At 50.4% G+C, this 13,622-nt stretch overlaps 2 protein-coding genes across 4 annotated transcripts; one reads left to right on the forward strand and one right to left on the reverse strand.

Annotated features, from left to right (window-relative positions):
- Nucleotides 1–61: 61 nt before the first annotated feature.
- On the forward strand, nt 62–1,996 carry rasd2a (RASD family member 2a). The gene is made up of 2 exons (XM_006635513.3): nt 62–910; nt 1,178–1,996. Exons 1-2 carry the CDS (start codon nt 199–201, stop codon nt 1,696–1,698), a joined length of 1,233 nt encoding a protein of 410 aa, XP_006635576.2. The 5' UTR covers nt 62–198; the 3' UTR covers nt 1,699–1,996.
- A 4,219-nt stretch (nt 1,997–6,215) lies between these two features.
- rsad1 (radical S-adenosyl methionine domain containing 1) lies at nt 6,216–13,180 on the reverse strand. 3 transcript variants are annotated; one of them, XM_015356758.2, is made up of 9 exons: nt 12,884–13,180; nt 11,512–11,645; nt 10,721–10,925; nt 10,230–10,595; nt 10,001–10,064; nt 9,606–9,753; nt 8,339–8,393; nt 7,853–7,956; nt 6,216–6,797 (listed from the first exon to the last, which is right to left on the reverse strand). In XM_015356758.2, the coding sequence occupies exons 2-9, from the start codon at nt 11,568–11,570 to the stop codon at nt 6,689–6,691; spliced, it is 1,110 nt and encodes a 369-aa protein (XP_015212244.2). In that variant the 5' UTR covers nt 11,571–11,645; nt 12,884–13,180; the 3' UTR covers nt 6,216–6,688. The 3 variants fall into 3 exon arrangements, with proteins under 3 accessions (XP_015212244.2, XP_069050789.1, XP_006635577.3); XM_069194688.1 differs by lacking the exon at nt 12,884–13,180 and adding an exon at nt 12,255–12,496; XM_006635514.3 differs by lacking the exon at nt 12,884–13,180 and adding an exon at nt 11,929–12,496.
- Nucleotides 13,181–13,622: the final 442 nt, after the last annotated feature.

Consider the following 13,622-nt stretch of genomic DNA (forward strand, 5'->3'; position numbering starts at 1 on the left):
ACTGTGCAGAATTGCGTGACGCTGCTGCGCAGGCGGCGGTATATATAGAGGTACAGAGCTCACTCGGTGCCTGACAGAACACGGAGACACCGGGAAACTGACTCAAGCCTCCTGCACTACAGCGCTGCAACCAGCGCCAGCCTGGCGTTTTGCACAGCACAGTCCAGACCGACGGTGGTGCCTTTGTAAAAGGAGGGAATGGATTTTTTAACGGCGGAACGGGCTCGCTTCCCCATGGCAGGCAGAGCCGAGGCGCTGTGCTCCTGTGTGGACCGGACGGGGAATGACCCTCCCGGTGTCCGGCTCCCGCTCCTGGCCGGCGGACAGGCGGCCGTGCTCCTGGGCAACACGGGCACGTGCGGCGGGGCCGCAGAGAGGCGTCTGGATTACAAAAACAGCACGCAGCACCCGGCCGCGCCTGGGTTCAAGGTCCCCGGCAACTTGGGTACCATATCCAAAACAGGCATGGGGATTATCAAGACGGTCACATCGCAGTGGCGGCACCAGGAGAGGAAGGCTCGAGTTGTGCGGTCGGCTAGCACGGGCAACCGGTATCCCTCCTCCGACCCCTTCCCCTGCAAGAGGTCTCCCTACGGGCAGCTGGCGGCGGCGGCGCTGCGGGCTCAGCTCTTCCCCAAGCTGTCGGAGCCGGACCCCCGCCTGGAGCTGCTGCGCTCGGTCAAGCCGCACAACTGCCGCCGCATCGTGGTGCTGGGCGCCCCGAGGGTGGGCAAGACCTCGATCGTCCGGAGATTCCTCCGGGAGGGCTTCGAGGAGCGCTACGTGCCCACGGCGGAGGACTTCCACAGGAAGCTGTACCAGATCCGGGGGGAGACCTACCAGCTGGACATCCTGGACGCGTCTGGAGAGAGGGGCTTCCCCGCCAAGAGGAGGCTGTCCATCCTGACAGGTGTGTGGGATGAGTCTCCCGGCCGCGGCTGCAGGCTGGCTAGTGAAGGCGATGCCGTCTGTTACTCTGAGCAAATCAAGCTTTAACTCTGGAGAACCGGGGGTCGAGACATCCTCATCGGCCTCTTAGCCTCCCCCAAGCCCAGCACATAGATCAAAAACAGACAATAGATTAGAACAAACGGTTAGAAGCGGCGAGTTTAAGGTAATAATGCATACTTCTAAAGAGTGTCACCCATTTACTAATCTGATCCCTCTTCATTTGCAGGCGACATTTTTCTTCTGGTGTTCAGCGTGGACGACCGGGGGTCCTTGGAGGAAGTGCGGTCTCTAGCGGTCGAGATCGTGGAGGCGAAGACCAAGCTGCTGAAATCCAAGGAGAGCGTGTGCGTCCCTACAGTGATCTGCGGGAACAAGATAGACCTGGAGCCGCACCGGCGCGCCGACACCCGCGCCGAGGTGTGCAGGGCGCTGCGGGGCCGCGCCTTCTTCGAGACCTCGGCGAAGGACGGCACGAACCTGGAGGAGATGTTCCGGGCCCTGGCGGAGAGGGGCGGGCTTCCCACCGAAACCGGCCCCTCTCAGCACCGCAAGATCTCCATCCGCTCCTACCAGGCGCTGCGCTCGGCTCGGCGAGGGGGCAAGGAGAACAGGGCCGGAGAGGCGCCGTACGGGGCGGTCTACCCGCTGGCGCGGCGCCCCAGCTTCAGCACCGACCTCCGGCAGGTGTTGGGACCTAGTCCGATCAGGAAAAGAAGCAAGACTCTCGAGAAATGTAATATTCAGTGAAACAAAACCTGTAACCTCGATATAAGTTATTTCTTTCACTCTAGAATAAATTGATTATGCTCTTAATATTGGATTTTTTATTTTTAATGATAGAACTATTTTTCATGTAAATACGAGTCGCCTGCGCTCCTGTCTGCGGCTGTGGGCTGCGGGGAACTGGCTGTACCTGCAACACACAGACAGGAAGGCCACGGCGAGTCCCCTTAAGCCTGTAAAAACTCACGAATGTAATAAATGAATGTGAATATGTAAATATACAACTTTTTAATATTTTAATAAAAAAAATATTGAAATTTGATTGCTCCTCCTTCACTCCACTGAAACTGTAAATTAGGGTCTTTGTCGGGAATCGTCATCCTAGACTCTCTTTTCCAAGCCCTTCATAATTGGAGAGATCATCACCGGGCTAATTAGGCAATTAAGTATCAGGTCAGTCATTTAGCTGTTGTTAAGGGTGGCTATAAAGAGAAAGAGCACAACTACATAACCTACAACAGCACACATCAACAACCCCTGTACTGCACAGGTGCTGTCAAAACCTCACACTTAACTGAAAAAAACATGTCTGTAGTATTAAGGGCTTTAGCCCTACAAAAGGATGTTTCTGCTTTGGATGGGAAAGGTTAGTTTGATCAAATAACTACACAGTGCCTTTTCATCACCCCACCTCCCAAACTGGAAACAAGCTGTAGATCCCGGTGAAGGCTGCTCAGGAGCAGATGGGAAGAAAGGACATTCGCTCACTCCCGATGAAGGGTCTGGATAGACCCTAAGGGGCATGCGCATCAAGAAGGGGGGAAAGGAGAGGGTGTTTGCAATGAGGCTGGGGCAAATGGGGGAGGGGTGTGCTTGGAACAGACTTCAAAAGACAACTGTCTTCACTCGACGTGAAAGCAGGAATTATTGCAGAGCAGATGAAAAGGCAAACGCCTCCTGAAAAACAGTGATTACAGCGGAAAGGAGCCCACGGCAGCTAAATTTACTTTTCTATAGAAACGGTTCTTGTATTCCGACTCCATTCATGGAAACAGGAAGAAAGTAGGGCTACTGAGCCAAGAGTGGGAGCTGGAAGAGGATTCACACAGCAGTGCCGGAGGTGACTTTTCTCCAGGACTGTGCTGTGCAGAGAAGTGAGGCCGACCAGTCTTATTCGACTTCGTCACTCCAGTCCATCCACTGGTGCCCCATTACTTCATCCATCTAGTTCAACACCCGAATTTCTCACCTACTGTCATCGCCACCGTCTCTCTCATCTTCTCTCTCCCTCCTGCCAGACTGTCTGCACGACTGCGCCGTCCCTGCCTGCGTGCCAGTGTCTCCTCGGCACGTCTGACCTCTCAGCTCTTGTGGTTTGCTTCCTTCCCAATTCCCGTTAGGTAACTCACAGCCCTTGTTCACAGCAAAGTGGAGCACATGCCAACAGGCTCTTTGCATTACTGCGCTCGACCCACACTGCCGGGACATGCTGCCTGTTTGGGGGCACGATGGTGTGGAGGGCCGGGCTGATGCTCCTTCTGTGTGGAGTCTGCATGTTCCGCATGTGTTCACGTGGGTTTTGTCCAGGTGCTCCAGCTTCCTCCCACCAAACATCGTTGCTGGGTTAGTGACTCTAAACTACAGTACCTCTATGTGCTTGTGTGTGTGTGCCCTGAGGTAGACCGGCATCCAGTCCAGGTTACTGGTTTTAATGGTCCTGCCGACAACTCAATCTGAATCTCTCTCCCATAATATAGAACTGTGTAAACACTCTATTGCCATTAATAACAGGGGCTTACTGTGCACATTGGTAAGACAAACCTGAGCACACAAACAACAGTATTGGGCATCTCAGCCTTGGGACACCACAAAAGGCTTCTGGAAGACATAGAAGAGGCTAATATTCATAATAGCAGCATAGAAATGTCAGGGAATAATGTTCTCTCTCACACTCTGAATACGCTCAGCTTTCAACAATTACCCACGAACAAGGACCACAACAAAAACAGCACTTAATTACAGACCTGAGTCACTGATTAGCTCACTTCTTGTTTTGATTGACTCACATGCAGGACTGTCGGGAGGCTGCAAGCCCTCTCCTGTCTCCTGTCTCACGTATCTCGAGTTTTTACCCGGACGCAGGAGGATGGCTCACACACCACCCGAAGAGCCACACACAGCTCAGAGTGAAGTGGGACAGAGAGCCTTCAGTGCATGATGTTCCAAAGAAGACAAGCACGTGCCACGTGCGAAGAAGGAAAAAAAGCTTAATTTGAACCATTAGCTGTGAAATGTGTATTGTGCTACAGCTGCTGCTGCAGGGGACACAAGAGCGTGAGGCAGCACAGACACAAGGGCTGATCCAGCACCCTGCAATTCCACTGAACTTCCCACCACACCGACAGTCCCTGCTACACTAAGAGGATGAAAGGTTTAGGGTTTTGCATTGCTTCATCTGAGATCCTGTCCCACGTCGGATGCAGGCTGCGACACTCCTGCGGTATTCAGGGTGGAAAGCTGGGACAGAGGGCAATGGTCTGTCCGTGTTCTCTCAGAGCCGAGAGCCAGGTGTGCACGTGAATGTGCTGCTCTGTTTGTCAAGATGACCACACTGTGGCTTTGCCTCTGGCTCTAGCTGCTGAAACGTGCACATTACCAAAATAACAGCTTGGGCTGTTTGCTTATTTGTGTGACTAAGTGCAAATAACAGTGCGTTGATTATTGTCACTCTGAAGGCTATGACACACTGCTCACTAAAGAACTGGCTATACTCTTGCTGTTTACCCAGTTTACTACACCACATTAAAATGGACCAGAATGGGAAAAAAATTGTGAAGAACAACAAAAAATCATTGTAGTGTGATTGAAGCCTGTCAGGCACGAGCAGTCCAGGCAGCTGGCGGCTCTGAGGATGACGCAGCAGAGCTGAGTGAGCAGGAGTCAGGTGACCCCGCGGGGAGACGGGGGGCCCCCTGCACAGCGCACACTGCAGCGTGACGGACAGACCTGTGCCAGGCCACTCTCCCCTCACGTGTCTGCACAGCACTGCGGAGAGCGGCGCCGAGGGCAGAGCAAGGAGACCCAGGCAAGCTTAGCTGTTGATGCTTTTGTGCACAGGAGCTCCTCTGCTCTGCACAATCCACTGATTTGTGCATGAAAACATCAGGATCAAGGATTACAAAACCCTGAATGATTTCCTTGTGTACTGTTACCACTTATCAGGGCAAATTAAATCCCCTGAAATCTCTCTGTGGGAATGTTACATAAACAAGGAGTTAAAAGAATGTAAAAATGCTGCAGGAGAGCCGAAGAGCAAGAGTTGAACCAGCTCGAAAAGAGAATTTATGAAAAGTGCCTCTACTGGAAATGAAGGCTCTCCGATATGCTCTACTGTAATCTCAAAACAGCACAAACCACAATTTTTACTAAGCTGTCAGGGGAGTGAACTATCACTGTTTGTAATTTAATGGTAATCTAATGAGGGATAAAGTGCATCATTTACACTGATACCCTTCACATTCTATTAACTGTGAAGCTCACAACCTCTAGGTTTACATATTCCAACAGATCCTGTCACTGTTTTAAATCAAACACACAGCAGCTGTTTGGTCCAGAAATGTCTGCCAGGAAAGACTTAATGCTCTGAGAAAACAGAAATCAGCTCTTGGATGTTTTTCCAATTAAGTGTAGTCAAATTTCAATGAACATCTCCATTATGTAACTTGGCCATCTCCTGCCCAAACTTCCGATTGGACTTTACCCTTCATGGCCTCCTAATAATCCCCATCTCTGAACTGGCTCCATCACTCTGCTCTCCTCCCCACTGAGAGCTGGTGTGTGGAGAGAGTACTGGCGCATCATCCAGGTGGGGCTGCACACTGGTGCTGGTGGGGGGGATCCCCATTACCTGTACAGCGCTGTGAGTAGAGTGTCCATAAAAGCACTATATACAGTAAGTGAAAGTTAATATATTATTATTTTTTAGGAATTTTCAGCTTGAAAGCAAATAACTTTAAAAACACAATTCAAGCAGCACGTTCTTCTCTCTTTGTTTTGTGTCTTTACACAGAAAGACCAAAAGCCAGCTCCCGGCTTTGTTTCTATGACATTTAAATGCCACCTGAGCGCAGCTGTGCACCTCTGGAGAGAGAGGCCGTGCCCAGAGCGCACACCTGCCGGCTGGCCTCGTGGCTCTGAAAGGCTGTGATGCTGACTGACAAGCTGCGCAGGCTTATCTGCGGGGCTGCATTTTCCGTCCCAGCGATCAGAAACAAGGACACGCCAGCTCCTGGCACGCAGCCTGTCTTCTCACAGCCAGGTGCCTTCAGGAACAGGGGCTTTGCACGCAACATCACTGAGCACGCAGCCTGTTCCAGCTGCTTCACACTTCCCACAGGCTGGACAGCAGAGTCCGGATCCCTTTTGTCTGTTTGGGGCTGGAACACTCACAGGTGAAAATTCACCAGGGTTTAAAGCCTGAGAGACGAGGCTCATGGGTGCTGTTCTGTTTCTATGGAAGAAAGGACACAAATTCCACAAGATTCTAATGCACAGCTATACTGGTCATGTTCTGCAGAGCAATGTAATTACACAAAAAATAATTACTGTATTTACCAACCATTTACAGTCTCCAATGGATCACTGTCCAACTGTCAAATTAATCTGCCATAACGACTGTCATTAAGGATTGAAATCAGCCTGAAACATTCAGCAAGTAGAAATAATTAATAAGATCAAGCTGACAAACAGGACTAAACCTGCCTTCTTTAAAAGGCGACAGCGTATGAAGTCACAGGCTTCCAGTCCTCCTCACGTCCAACGCCTGCAGCACAGATGGATCCAGGAGGATCCTGTATCCCAGAGACTCAGGAACCACCAGGAAAAGAACAGTACTGCCCTGTTAAGCCCAGCTTCTCTTAATTCCCCCCACAGATGACTCGCTCCACTGCCGCATCCTGCAAGTTCCGGGGCCCCTGTGTCCAGGTGCCCAGTCTGATGCCGTCTGCTGACCCCCTCAGTGCCGCCCAGCCTCCTGTTGTGAGAAGTGTGCGTGGAGCTGGACCAGCAGAGTCGGCAGCAGGCTGTCCAGGAGTGCCAGACCGTCCCATGAGCAGCGCATCCCTCTAGAGAGGGGAAGAGAGACACCCAGCTCAGTGCGATAACCACACAGCGGTTTTATGACATGCAAGATATATCAGCTCTTATGAAATGATAAAGCATGAAACATATATTATTATTATTATTATTATTATTATTATTATTATTATTATTATTATTATTATAATGTCCTGTCTATTCCAGTAAAGTTTCCAAGCTTGAACTTCAGTAACTAGTGCTGAGTGACACTCAAGTGTCAGCAGTTCCTGAATGCTGAAACCACAAGGCTCTGCAGCAGCACTCCCTGCACCCTCAAGGCTCAGCTCAGCTCACAGGTCACCCAGCTGTCTCTTACAGACAACAAAGGGTACAAACAAGACGAGGCCATCCTGCTCGTCTAGGGCATTTGACTGCTGTGATTCTACACCTGTCTGCCTGTGCACTCCACTCCCCTCATCAGGACTGCCTCTAGCAAAGTGCACGAACAACTTTGAAAATAAAAACATATATATAACATAAGAATGGTGTCAAGCAAAGAAACTTAAATAGCAATAGACTGAAAAATAAGCATTCACCATTTTTCTTGTTTTTCAGGAAGTCTTCGAGTTCTTTATTCCCTTTTGTGCTTTCACACAAACAAGGCAATTACAGAAGACAGGGATTCGTGACTGCAGCTCTCGGCCATTATCAGTCTCCTCTTTCATCTGCCTGCTTCTCACCCCCCTCGATACAGATCCTCTCACAGCCACACAAACAGCAGCAGCAGACCGTCTGGTATCAAACACGTCAGCTTCAGCTGCTTGTGTTCCCCTGAAGGACTAATTGAGCCTGAGCCGTGAAGAAGACACGACAGCAGCAAAACACTGAGCTTGACCTTCTTCCAGGACACAACTCAATCAAGTCAACAACTTCTTCTGGTGAGTATTTATGACACCTTAGTCAGGAACTTTTTTTTTTGAGAGATCATTATTATATGAACCTCTGAATTTCTTTAATGCTGTAGCTCCACTGGCCTTCCAAAAACCCTCTGGAATTTGTCTGAAGAACCTGGAGGAGCCCAGAACTCTATCGCACTTTGTACCTGTCATCCAGGACAAGGAGCCCTCCTTCCAGCAGCTCCTGAACCTCCTGGGACTGTCCCACTACCTCTTGTAGGCTCTGCAGCGGACTGAACTGCCTCCAGTTCTGTAACACAACACAGCTGCAGTGAGTTTTCACCAACGCTGTCAGACAGCACCACTGGGCACCAGACCTCAGCCTCTCTCAGGAGCACCCTCAGACCCGGCCCGTCTCCTCCAAAGGATATTAACTGTCAGGGTCATTAACAGGATCAGGAATTTTCTCTTCACGCCTGCTGGAGGAACCACTGAAAGCAGTTTTTTGTTAACAACAGCAGTTTATGTTAACAAGCATCCAGCATGTACCTTGCTCTCTTATTTACTAATTATTTACTTTACTTATGGGGCTGCTGCCTGCATTGTGTGCAAGGCCAGTGTGTTTCACACAAATGAGGAAGACCATGAAAGTCCGTTCATTAGTGTGCAGGACAGGACAGGAGCTGGTGTACCTCGTGAGGAATCCCCTCGGTCATGCGCAGTCCCATCACCAGCACCTCTTCCAGGCTTCAAGAGAGAAACACTGATTAGACATTTGAGAGCAGCAGGTCCATGCTAGAGAATGGAACAAGCCATGTACATGTACATTTTAATTTGCATGTCCCGCTAAATAGAGGAAGATGAATATGGCAGCTCAGGCTGAACCAGGAGAATACAGTCATGAAAGTTTGTGAACCCTTCAAGGTGGTCATTATTTTAGATATTATATGAACCTGAACTCTTACTGAATATATAGAATGAATATACTAAATAAAGACTTCCCACACACAAAAAGGGATTTGAAGTCACAGAATATTAGACTGTGATATTTAACAAATCACCAGATTTTCTTGTGTGCAAAAGTTAATGAGTAAATAACTTGTGGCATCTCCTTTAGCAGCAATAAAGTCACACAGTTGCCTCCTATAACCAATCATCATTCTCTGACATCTTGCTGGAGGGATTTCTTCCCACTCCTCTTTACAAAACCCTGCCAGCTCTGTGAGGTTTGAAGGATGTCTTGTATGAAAAGCCCTCTTCAGGTCCTACCACAGCATTCAATAGGATTCAGGTCAGGGCTTTGGCTTGGCTATTCCACGACATGGAACCTCTTCTTCCTAAGCCATTCTTTAGTGGACTTACTTGAATGTTTAGGACCGCTGTCTTGTTGAAACATCCACTTTGTGCCCAGCTTGAGTTTTTGAACTGAAGGCATGACATTCTTCTCAAGAATTCCTTGATATTTCTCAGAATTCATGATTCCCTCAATGATGTCAAGTTGCCCAGAGCCAGAGTTAGAAAAACAGCCCCATACAAGGACACCCCCACCACCATGCTTGACAGTAGGAATAAGGTTTTGTTGATGGTAGGCTATGTTGGCTCTTTGCCAAACATGGCCCCTCTTGTTGTGCCCAAGTAGTTCAATTCTGGACTCATCTGTCCAGAGAACAGATGGCAGTTCTCTGGCAGTTTTGTCCTTTCTTGACAGGAGAGGCTTCTTCCTGGCAACCCTTCCAACAGATGCCATTTCTATTCAGGGTTCTTCTCGTTGTTGATCTATGCACCACTACTCCAGAGGCAGCTACGGAGGCGTTTAGTTTACAAATTCAATGAACTTGAATTAAAACTGGACATGTGTGCCGTTCACACAAGTGCAGAATTAGTCCTGTTATGAGTCTTTACACACTTGGCCCTGGAGGCGACCCCCCGCCCTGCGGCTGCACTCCGCCGCTCACTCACAGTCCCAGGGGGCTCAGCTCCACTCTCCGCCGGGTCCCGTGGCCCCAGTGCCGCACCTCCCTCATCCACACGTCGGGCTCCAGCGTCTGGGTGCGGGCCTCTCTCTGGGAGCCCCCTGCCCCGCGGGGGACGAATCGGCCGTGGGCCCCTGCAGGAGATCATCTTTCCAGAATTAGTTGCCTCGCTCCAGCAGGAGAGCTGGCACACAGCTTAAGATCAGGACCTGGGTGCAGAAGCACAGTCGGGGAAGCTAAAATCGTAAAGCAAAGCACCAGCTGGCTGAGTGCACTCCCAGGAGTGACCCGGCTCAGGGCGGACTGGGCTGGAGTTGGAGAGCAGGAGCGGCTTTCATTAGGGTCGTCCAGTAAGCAGAGCCTCCTGCTCTCAGTGCTCACCTGGTCCCACTCCAATGTACTGGCTGGCCCTCCAGTAGCCCTGGTTGTGCACACTGACGGCTCCCTGCAGGGGGTTAACACACACAGCACACAGTAGAATCAGCTAACAGGTTCACACAAGCCCCCTTTGGTGGACGTCTGTGACACTGGCAAGCATTTGAGTCGCTATGAGCTTGGTTCGCCCTCACCTGCTCAATTCGGAATGCAACAGTCAGATTTTCAGACTCACATTTCGGGTGAAATTTGACACCTCATACTGGAGGAAGCCTGCTTTTCCCAGAATCCTCCTGGCAGCCTCATACATGTGGGCAGTGACATCATCACTGGGCATGGTCAGTTCGCTCTGCTGCACCCGTTTGAAGAGGGCTGTCCCTCTCTCCAGGGTCAGCTGATACAGAGACACGTGATCATCGCTGACCAAGAGCAGGTCCTCTAGCTCCTTTTCCCAGGATTGCAACTTCTGGCCTGGGCGCCCGAAAATGACATCGACTGAAACGCGACCTGGACACAGCCGCTGAGCCTCTGCCAGGGCCTGCAGGGCATGCTGGGAACTGTGGTCTCTTCCAAGGAGCTCCAGGTCTGCATCGTGCAACGACTGCAAAGACAACAACACAGGTCCATTGCTGCAAATCTGAGGTCCAGTGGGGTGTGTCAGCGGCAGTGTGCGGTTTGTTTGCCTGGACAGTGAAGGAGTGTGGGAGGGTGAGGTGTCTGTCTGACCTGCACCCCTATGGAGAAGCGGTTCACTCCAGCGCTGCAGAACTCACTCAGTCTGGCCACGTCCTCAGGGGTGGGGTTCACCTCCAGAGTGACCTCTGCGTTACCAGGGAGAGAAGTGCACTTAGCAACAGTTTCCAAGACAGCAGCAATGGTGTCAGGCCTGGCAAGGCTTGGAGTCCCTCCACCAAAAAACACAGAAGAAATGCTAAAAAAGAAAGAGGGAGAGGAGAAACGGGACAGAATAAAAATCAAAGCTGCCACTCAGTACTCTCTACTCGACCCCCCACCCACTTCTGAGAAACTTTCTGAGCTCTAATCTGCATGCAGTCTTAGTCCTCATTCTCAGCAGAAATTAATACAATACTTCGTCCTTATTTTGTTTTAATTTGCTACTTCATTTTTGCTTTGCTGTGCAAGTGAAGTTAACACAAAACTATACGTGTGGTCCTGTGCTTCTTCAGCAGAACAGTTATATGGCAGCAGCAGGTGAAACTGCTACCCAGTGGGAGTCAGACCTTCACCCGCAGGGAGGTGTGGAGCTCTGGGACAGGAGAGACACAGAGACACGAGGGGGCAGGAGAGACATGCGGGGACAGGAGAGACACAGAGACACGGGGGGGGGCAGGGCCAGGAGAGACACAGAGACACGGGGCCAGGAGAGACATGGGGGGGCAGGAGGGACATGGGGGGACAGGAGGGACACAGAGACACCAGGGGGGCAGGAGAGAGATTGGGGGACAGGAGAGACACAGAGGGGAGGGGGACAGGAGAGACACAGAGACATGACTCACCGGGAAACCTGGCTAAGATGCAGCAGGGTCTCCGTCTCCCGCTGCAGGCAGTCTCTCATGGCCTGCTGGTCCACCCGCTGGGACACATACTTATTGAAGTTGCAGTAGGAGCAGCGTCTCCGGCAATAAGGCCACTGCGTGGAAGAGCAGGGAGAAGGAGAGAGAGGGGGGTTATTGAGAAAGAGGGACAGAACTACTGAAACTGATCTAGCGAGAGGCGGTGGAGTTGAGGATAATCTCCTAGATTCCACCACTAAAACTGGGGATTGTGAGTTGTTATGGAAAGACTTTACCACTGAGTACTGCTTGAGAGAAGCCCCTGCCTGGGCCACTGATCCACACAATGCTCAGTGTCCGGACTGACTCTACTAGCGAATCTGGCATGTGGGCTCTGTCCTGTCGGGAGCTAGTACTCACATGCACGTACAGGCCGGCCTCCTCGCTGCGCGGCGGCGCACAGTCGGGTCTCCGGTCACTGACCTCCCGCTCCGAGCGCCATGACCCGGCTGTGCCGAGGAGCAGCCGGTCCACAGCTCGAACCAAGCCGGACCGCCGCGCCAGCCCGCCGAGCATCTGCGTCCTGCTGCGCTCTGACCACACTGCCCAGGACAGCAAGCGCTTTCTCAAACTATACCGGCTCACACAGAGAAATTCAGTCTCTCCTCCCAACGACTCGTTTACAGTCAAGTTTAGTAACTAACCAGAGAGAAAGACGCATGCAGTCACTGCGGTGCTTTACTAACCGAGCGCGATCTGCATCACAACGTCTCCATAATACAGATTATTTAGTTTCAAATGGTTTTATTGTGTCACGAAGCAGTGCTCGATCAGTGTAGTAAAATGTGTCGCCTGTACGTCCCAGAACGACTTACTGGGATAAAAACCTAAAATCGGAAAGCAAATTCGTTTCTGATCTGAACTCACTGCACACAGGAAGTAAACCAACGCTGTTCCTACGAATGTGCGGACCGTCACCACGAGTGGGCGCCAAAGAGAATACTGTTATTAATAATGTCTGAGATAAATAATCTGAATGTCAGGTTGCGCCCAACCTGCCAATGTATCTCCGACCTCTGTTAATCTTGTTACCCAATATTAATCGACAGTCAATCCCACCTTCTTAATCATAATATTCAATTCTCTTTCAATTTTATGAGACAACGACGCAAATTCTGCTTAATTTTTTAACAGTATATAACTCAGATTTGATATATAATATATTAGAAGCACTTTAATTAGCATGTAAAATATAAAACGATTAAATGTGTTGTCCAAAAAAAGTGATACTTCGCCTGAAGGATTCAAAGACCTAGTCAATCCGCTGTGTACAGAAAGGGCCGCCAGGGGGCGGCCAACACCAGGCTATGCTTACCTGTCTGTACGGCAGGCGCGCATTATGCTGCACAGAGCGAGTTCCCTACCGGCCTGAGGGGTAAAGTGTTAATTTCCTGTCTCGCCACTCTTCCTTGCTCTGGCTCCGGCATTCAAATTCAAAAGCCTATTGGCTAATGGTTATAGTGTTGCTAAAGCAATAATTGCAAAACATTCACAAACAATTCTAACTACAACAAAATATTATTTTTTTAAGATGCTGACTCCGTCCCTCAGGCTGTGAGTGGATATCACATACAGGGCTGCAGATCTGTTGAGTTTTCTCTCCCAGTACGATTAAAGGCTGTGCTGAATTCTGTCTGGTGTGGGAATTCTGGGATTAGATTTGTGTGGGGGAGGAGTGTTTGTGTAATCCCAGAGTGTTTCTCTCGGAGCAGCAGGAAGCACATCTCTGTCTCTGCTTCTCTCTGCCGGCAGTAGGAGCAGAGCCTGTTCTCTCTGGTTGGCCAGGTCTGGTTGTGTCCAGTTCCTATGCCCAGGCTGTGGTCACTGGACCTGTAAATCGTCAGAGTCTCCCTCTGCTCGCTATCTCTGTCCTTGGTCAGATAGTTGGCCAACGAGCTGTGCTGTCTCTCTGATTTCACTCCGCTGAACTCGCAGATAACAGGGCATAGAGCTGCTCAGCAAGACCACACTAGAAGCATGTGACTCTAGCTCTGTTCTGTCAAAAGCAGTCTGCTCAAGGAAGGTGAGCTCAACACAATTAGAGACAATACAAA

The sequence above is a fragment of the Lepisosteus oculatus genome, chromosome 9 (assembly GCF_040954835.1).
Source record: "Lepisosteus oculatus isolate fLepOcu1 chromosome 9, fLepOcu1.hap2, whole genome shotgun sequence".
Taxonomy (NCBI): Eukaryota; Metazoa; Chordata; class Actinopteri; order Semionotiformes; family Lepisosteidae; genus Lepisosteus; species Lepisosteus oculatus.

Bases quoted from the DNA above. Each gene is read 5' to 3' on its own strand.
- rasd2a (XM_006635513.3), top strand. From the start codon at position 199: ATGGATTTTTTAACGGCGGAACGGGCTCGCTTCCCCATGGCAGGCAGA. The intron at 911-1,177 runs GTGTGTGGGATG...CTTCATTTGCAG, and splicing joins GAGGCTGTCCATCCTGACAG to GCGACATTTTTCTTCTGGTG.
- rsad1 (XM_006635514.3), bottom strand. From the start codon at position 12,084: ATGCTCGGCGGGCTGGCGCGGCGGTCCGGCTTGGTTCGAGCTGTGGAC. The intron at 11,646-11,928 runs GTGAGTACTAGC...TCTTCCACGCAG, and splicing joins AGGCCGGCCTGTACGTGCAT to TGGCCTTATTGCCGGAGACG. The intron at 6,798-7,852 runs GTACAAAGTGCG...TCCCCTCTCTAG, and splicing joins CTCCTTGTCCTGGATGACAG to AGGGATGCGCTGCTCATGGG.